This window comes from Odontomachus brunneus, unplaced genomic scaffold, assembly GCF_010583005.1.
Source record: "Odontomachus brunneus isolate Ranch 3 - 2012 unplaced genomic scaffold, Obru_v1 Obru_scaffold_039, whole genome shotgun sequence".
NCBI lineage: Eukaryota > Metazoa > Arthropoda > Insecta > Hymenoptera > Formicidae > Odontomachus > Odontomachus brunneus.
Window position 1 is genome coordinate 1,952,220 of NW_022639489.1, and position 7,727 is coordinate 1,959,946.

Below are 7,727 nucleotides of genomic sequence, written 5' to 3' on the forward strand. Positions count from 1 at the left end.
CTCCATGTCCAAAGGTTCCTTATCTCACTAGGTCAAAACGGCTGGGATACCCTTTACTCGCAGGGATAACGCGCTTTAGAGACGTCTCGATTGATTTTCGGGATTACAAGAGAGAGAGAGAGAGAGAGACAGAGAAGGTGCATGCCCCGAACACTGCGGGTTATTGTGACAGATTAAACCGAGCGAATCGCATCTCGACAGTTAACATTGGATGCAGATTACGTTACGGGTGTTGCGCAACGAAAATCAAACGCGGCGTCGGGCGGCGGGAGAATTTAGCTTTACCAGCTGCCGTTTATGCGGCGTAACCGTATACCAGCGTTTGGATACGGCACTAATAATCCTCTGATCGCGCGTATCTTCCTGTATTACCGACACATTTATTTAACAACAATCCGCTGTGTGCACGAGGGGGTATCAGAATCGGGAAAAGAGGAGACGCGCACACACGACTGGCTTCGTTACTCTTCTAATGCCCGACGACGACGTGCGCACGTGTGCGAGCACGTGTCCACGAAGCGTGAAATAGGAGTAAATCGGAGATTCGGGTGTCCGCGTTTGGCCCCTTTCGAAACCCCGATGCTTGGATATTCTTTACGCTTGTAAACGGATATCCCCGCGGGCCACCGTAAAGGATACCCGATAACGTTACTATATGCGAACATCGATTCGCACGTGTGCTGACCGCGCGGATGGGCCCGTGAATTGCGTCTCGCGCCGTGCTTCTTCATCCGCACGTGGAAGTAACTGCAAGAGGAGCTCGCGTTTGTGCGAGCGAACGTCGTTGACGACACCGACGACGAAAGTACGATGCCAATTGCGCGATCACAGAGAGACAAGCGCCGAATAATCGCGTTTATCGGGACCAATGTCCCCTTTTTAGAGCAGAGTAGAATTATATTTTTCTGGATGTGTATTTCTGCCTTTCTCTCTTCTTTCTCAACAAAATCATTTTCTTCAATCAATTTCAGGTGGTAGAATTTTAGTAGAATTTTACCTCTCAGACAACATAATGTCTAAAATCGGGATATAAGATCATCTTTAAGATGTCTTTCAGACGATTTATGTATAAATGTCGTATAAATATCTTTAAAGCGTCTTAAAGATTATCTTTAAGTCTTATGTCCCGATTTTAGACATTATGTTGTCTGGGTTTGAACTTTAGTCGTAGAAAAATATGTGAAAAATTGAAATGTCATCATAAATAATGACCTACCTTGACATTTTCAATGAGTTAACTCCAAACTGCTCAGAGAACCTGTTAGTATAAATTGAAATCGCGAGAATTGAAACACCCTGTAGGGCAACCTGGCCCATTTATGCGTAATTATGATATTTCACATTTGCGTGTAGATAACGTGAACTATGTGTGAGATGCCATCTATGTAGGTAAATAATCTATGGATCTCGTTTAAAGAACATATGACTTACTCAGAAATTAATTAAGGAAAGTTTATATTTTTAGTTAATCTCTGGAATCTCTTGACGGGTAAATGTATAAACGTTTTCTAACCTAGAAAGGACAAAACGTGCCAGAATTATTCTGGATGCACCCAGGATATTCTGAAAAGTGCTCTAGGATTTCCTAAATATCAGGATACACTCACGTTTAGAAGATAATTTCAGGATATTTTGCGATAGCTAGATAGATTTATTGGATATAATTGATAGATAAATTTGTTGGAAGATATGACAGATTTGCGGAAATATGAACTGATGAAATACTTGAAACAATATTTACTTGTGCGTGTATACAGAGTATTTAAAAAGAAAAACAAATTCGATCAAACTACAATATACAATATATTTCGCTTCCTGTTTCTTACTCTTTATTTTCTTCTAACTAAAAGATCGAGATTGAAATAAGAAAGTGACAAACAGAAAGAAAAGCAGAAAGCAAAGAATACATTGTAGATCAAACTTAAGTCTTACGCCAGAAAAAGACAGAGAACAAAAAGTAAAAAGCAAAGAACACATCGTAGATCAAGCTTTATATCGAAGTAACTATTTCTCCATATGTGTGTTAACGGTTTTTTGAAGCGTCCTGTACATTACACGGACAATACGTAAACAATCCGCGTGGACGTAATCTTGAAATCTACTCCGTTTCAAAGTACCACCTGAAGTCGGCGAGTAACGCTTCCGCACTTGTAAATCGAGATAAAGTATCGACGCGAGGAAGAGAAAGAAAGAGACAGAGAGAGAGAGAGAGGCTCGCGCGATCGGTGGCGCCTCCGCCAGTCCGGCGCTCTGCGTTTCGCTCCGGTTTCGCCGGCGGGCGCGAGTGGCGGCAGCTCGTGGCGGCGCGGCCAATCGGTTGTCTCGAATGATCGCTGCGCGCGGAGTGCTGCGCGACCGTCTCCTGTCCGCGAAGCCGTCAGTGTGCGCGCCGCGGAGACCCAGAGAGACAGACATCTTGTAGTAAAATTTAGCGGCGTGGTGTCTCGACTGTGGGTGTCGGTGTCACGGTTTCGTGTCGCGGTGCTTCGTGTCGTTACGGTGTCCCGGTCCACGTCGTCGTCGTCGTCGTCGTCGTCGCGGCCACCGACGTCGTCGCCGCCGCCGCCGTCGCCGCCGTCGTACTCCACGTCGTCCTCGTCGCCACCGCCGCCACCGCCGTCGCCGACGTCGTCGTCGTCGTCGCCGTCGCCGTCGTCGTCGTCGTCGTCGTCGTCGCCGTCGCCGTCGTCGTCGTCGTCGTCGTCGCCGTCGCCGTCGTCGTCGTCGTCGTCGTCGCCGTCGCCGTCGTCGTCGTCGTCGTCGTCGTCGTCGCCGTCGCCGCCGTCGCCGCCGCCGCCGCCGCCGCCGCCGCCGCCGCCGCCGCCGCCGCCGCCGCCGCCGCCGCCGCCGCCGCCGCCGCCGCCGCCGCCGCCGCCGCCGCCGCCGCCGCCGCCGCCGCCGCCGCCGCCGCCGCCGCCGCCGCCGCCGCCGCCGCCGCCGCCGCCGCCGCCGCCGCCGCCGCCGCCGCCGCCGCCGCCGCCGCCGCCGCCGCCGCCGCCGCCGCCGCCGCCGCCGCCGCCGCCGCCGCCGCCGCCGCCGCCGCCGCCGCCGCCGCCGCCGCCGCCGCCGCCGCCGCCGCCGCCGCCGCCGCCGCCGCCGCCGCCGCCGCCGCCGCCGCCGCCGCCGCCGCCGCCGCCGCCGCCGCCGCCGCCGCCGCCGCCGCCGCCGCCGCCGCCGCCGCCGCCGCCGCCGCCGCCGCCGCCGCCGCCGCCGCCGCCGCCGCCGCGATAATCACCGTCCTCGTCTGAACCGTCGGCGTTCTCCAAACTACTACTACTACTATCCATAATCGTGCGGTGGTGTCGCGTTCGCGGTGAGAATCTCGCTCGATCTTTCTCGTCGCCGTCGTCCCTGTCAACGAAGTCGTCGCTATCGCCATCTAATCGCCATCGTCGCCGTCGCCGTCGTTGTGCGGATCGCGCGTGGTCCAGCGATCCTAGAGTGAGCGAACGAGCGAACGAACCAACAAGGCTCGCGCGAGCCCAAAGCTATCATCCCCCCCGCAAGATTCGTCGATACTCGTCTCGCGTGCACCCGCGAGTGCACTCGGGTGCGCCTACCCCCCCCGGGTGCGAGGAGGGGACCGCCCGTGAAATCAAGAAAGAGACAGAGAGATAAAGAGAGAGAGAGAGAGAAAAAAGAGAGAGCGAGAGAGATACGAGGGAGCAGAACAGCTGAAAGAGAGACGCGTGTCTCCTTCCTCTCGTCCGTGTGTCGGCGGTATCATCGTCAAGAACGCCCATGAACAGTTCCTAGGCACCGATGTGCCGCGTCGTGCGATAACTTCCGTCACCTCTCCGTCACCCTCCCTCCCCCCCACCCCCCTCCCCAGGTCGACCGTCCGCACGTCCGCTCTCTCCCTCCCGGCGGCGTATTTCCGTGCGCGCGTGTGTTGCGTGTGTGTGTGTGTGTGTGGCGGCCGCGCCGGGCTCTCGAGGTGAAAATACCGCCCTCTCCTTCCACCCAACCCCTCCGTGTACGCGGAAGGTAGGGCGCCGCTATCTCGCGAAAGCGAGTAAGCACGCGAAACAGGGAGGCAGAGGAGGAGAAGGACGTCGAGGAGGAGGAGGAGGAGAGAGGAGGAGGAGGAGAAGGAGAAGGACGAGGAAGATAGAGAAGAAGGAAGGAAAGAAGGAAGACCGGGGGGTGCGTGCGAAAAGACGGTGGGAAAAGGAAGAAGCGGAATAAAAATATAGCGGGCGGAGTTGTGTGACACGGGCGAGAAAGACAGCGCGAACGGAGATCCGGACTATTCGGAGTGAGCAGTGAGAAGCAGAGATAGATAGATAGATAGAAAAGGAAAGAAAGAGAGGAGAGAGAGAGAGAGAGTGTGAGAGGTGCCCACCCGTCATTTATCCCGATACAGCATGACCTCAAACAACTCACAGAAGCTCTCCACGACGGATCGAGTGATCAAAAGTAAGCCAACCGCATTAAATACATTTGCGAGCATCGCACGATGCGATCCGACGGACAGATGGACGGACGGACGGAGCAACGCATGTTCGCCCGACCAATGCGCGTGAATAAGTTGGGACGCGTGCTGCGAGTGATGGAGCGATTATGCGTGCGCGTTCGCGTATGCAAATACGTGCGAGTCCGTCTCTGTCGTCCAGCCGCCTCCGTCGGTAACGTCGCCGTCGTGTCTGCCCGCCGGTGTTGCATTTGTTGCTCTTTGCTGCTTCATTTCGCGTCGCGACAGCGAGGCTCGAGGCGTCGCGGTGCGACGCCTCTCGGTGTTGTTCAGTCGTGCAAATCGCGACGTTGTTAATTGTCGAAACGCGACGAGCACTTGGAGCTCGTCCTCGGAGGAGTCGCACAGCGACTGGTTTCAAGCCTCGCGCGCGCGCGCGCGCGCACCAACGAGCTCCGCTCTGCTCCGCTCCGCTCGGCACGAGGAGCGGAGTGAGTAGGCGCGTGAAAACACGCCGCGTGTCGTGTGCACGCGATTGATTTTCTGCCTGGCGCGGCGCGGCGCCATTGCTATCGACCTGACCCGGCGGTGCTCGTTGGGAACGTGTCGCGTTTTGCGAACGGAACGAAATCGCTTTCTCCACTGGCTGGAGAAGGAGCCACGACGACGACGACAACGTCGTCATCGTCGTCGTCGTCGGGGTGGATGGTCCACCATGCATTGGAGGCAACTCCAACTCGCTTGACAACTCGTCGAGTCTGGTAACCCGGCCCGCAGCGCGGCAACCTAACCTTCTAACCCCGCGCTACCAACCCCCGCCATCTTCCCCGGAGGTCGCGTCGCTCGGTTAGCCTCGTTTCCGCGGGGTCGAGGAACGCGATCGTCTGGAGGACGCGTCTTCTCGCGCGTCTACGGGTGCGACGCAACTCGACGCAGCGTAACGTAACGCAACGCATCGCCGAGAAACAGCTGACCGTGCGATATGATGCAATGAGACGCGACGCGCCGCGTCGCGTCGTCGTCGTCGCCGCCGTCCTTCTCGTCACGCGTATGCACGTATATACGCGCGTACGTGTGCGAATACGCGTGCGACGCGGGGACGTGACTCGCGTTGCTAAGGAAACGACGTCGAGGCGTCCGGCTCGCCTCCCGGAGAACTCGAGCACATCCCGGTTACGACTAAGAATACTTGTTGCATATTGCGTCTAAGGCTCATATTAATAGCTCTTATATTCGGAGAAAAATGCATGGCGCCGGTGACTGTATAGGTGACAATTATGCGACACTTGTATGCAGGGTCAGTGTATATAGTTTAACAAATTATTTTGTGGTTGTTGCAAGTAAAGCTGGATGCGTAGAGAAAAAGACTGTTTCGAGAAAGTTTTTATTTTTGACATGTGAATTTTTTAAAGTAGGATTACATGGCGTTGAACGAGAATAAGTTACTTGCATCAATACATTTTATATTACTTAACGAAGAAAAATATATTTCTATTATTCGAAAATTATTTTTGCAAATGGAAAGCATAAAATATTGAATTCAAAATATGACGTCTTTAAATGTCGGTAGAAAATATATTGTTATCAAAATAATATTGCACTTTTTATAAGACTGTTATAATATTCAAATAGATCATAATACTATTGAAATTCAAGACCTTAAAGTTCTTTTTTAACAAAATTATATATCATTGCTTATACATAAAATAATGTCTCTGTTAATTTGAATAGATTAGTTTTAAGTAGATACTCTAATTGTTTTTTAGTGTGTATACAGTTCTTTAATTATCTATATAGTCCTAATCATATTTAGCTTTAGTTACAAAGTAATTTATTATTGCAAAATAGTTTTTTTTTTAATTATATACGTTGATCCTAAAAATAGTTATCACCTATACAGTTGCTATTATCATATATTTCTCTCTGTGGGCGTACTTAAAATTTGTCTCACACATACGTGAGATGTCCAGATTTGAATTTCAAGTTATGTTAGAGTTCTTCAATTGAGTATCATACGATATTCATTACATATTTGTAATCGCAATTTAATTGACGAACTATTAATAATCGTATTAATAATCGTTACTTTAAATTTGTCTGAAACATTCAGACCAGAGTTTAGAGTTAGAACCGAGTTTTTTATTTGAATCATATGATATACGTAACATTAAATTTGTGATTGTGATTCAAGTGAAAAATTTACATATTCAACTCTCAATTCCAGGCGAAGAATCTCATTTGAGACAAGTTTCAAGTCACAGCTATTAATAGGCATAAGTCTGCATTAATTAAGGTGACCAGATTTCCCAGCCCTGAATTTGGGACACTTCATAAATGTGTGGAGCGGAAGGCGGGGGAGGGGGATAAAAAGATCCGAAAATTATTTGACAATCATTAAAAATGATGACAAATCGATGTCCCGAATAGCATTCGAAAAAATTCGGGACAAAGGGTGAAAAATCGGGACATCTGGTCACCTTAGCTGTATGTGTCGAGAAGGGAGGAGATTACTTCATAATAATGTACTTACGATATGTCCTGACGACTGCACATCGTTGTTTTTGGCACTCTAATACTTATTTCCGCAGGAGACTCACAGGACACAAGCGAAAAACGTATGGAATACGGAGCGTTGTGTCCATGGCAGTTGCTCGGCATGAAAAAGATCGCAGACGCGCGCGCTGCCAATTACGTACACCAAAAGTTCATTAGTGCGCCAAAAATGCCAAAAGTCCATGAATGTAAACGCGCCAGTGATACGAACGAAGTCGCGCGTCTACAACGACGCGATCTGTACGGCGAACGCCTTAACTACTTGCTCGAGTTACTAACCGCTCTATACCAATAGCGTTCGTTTCGCACTACGAGGTTGTCATCGTGGTTACTCAATCTAGACGTTGGTAATGAATCGCGCGAAATGCTCGATCTTTACGCGCCAAGCAGCAGCCATGGGCACGCATCGATCCACATCGCTCCGCATTTCTCGTGTCTTTTATCCGTCGAAAGTGAGTCTCGCGCGTTAATAAGTCTCGGGAGTGTCGAGAATAGCGATGTGCGATCGCCGGGGCGTATCGTGAAGACGTCATTTGTAAGTAATCTTCTCGTTTCTCTTCGCGGTATATGCGGCCGGTGTTTGTCGCGACGTGTCGCGTCGACGTCCTTTACATTTGCTAAAAACATCGACTCGCTCAAGTAGCAATAGAATCGGGTGGTCGTCGGATTTATTGAACGGGAATTAGAGATGCGATGACAATCAGAGAGAGAGAGAGAGAGAGAGAGAGAGAGAGAGAGAGAGAGAGAGAGAGAGAGAGAG

The 7,727-nt window shown here is 51.3% G+C and overlaps 1 protein-coding gene across 1 annotated transcript in view; it reads left to right on the top strand.

The window, feature by feature from the left end:
* The first annotated feature begins 3,142 nt into the window (after positions 1-3,142).
* Positions 3,143-7,727, top strand: part of LOC116844145 (serine/threonine-protein phosphatase 2B catalytic subunit 2-like) — a 299,053-nt gene continuing 294,468 nt past the window's right edge. The window contains exon 1 of the mRNA XM_032815314.1: positions 3,143-4,419. Coding sequence (XP_032671205.1) covers positions 4,368-4,419 — 52 coding nt within the window. The 5' untranslated portion in view covers positions 3,143-4,367. The remainder of the gene's footprint in view (positions 4,420-7,727) is intronic.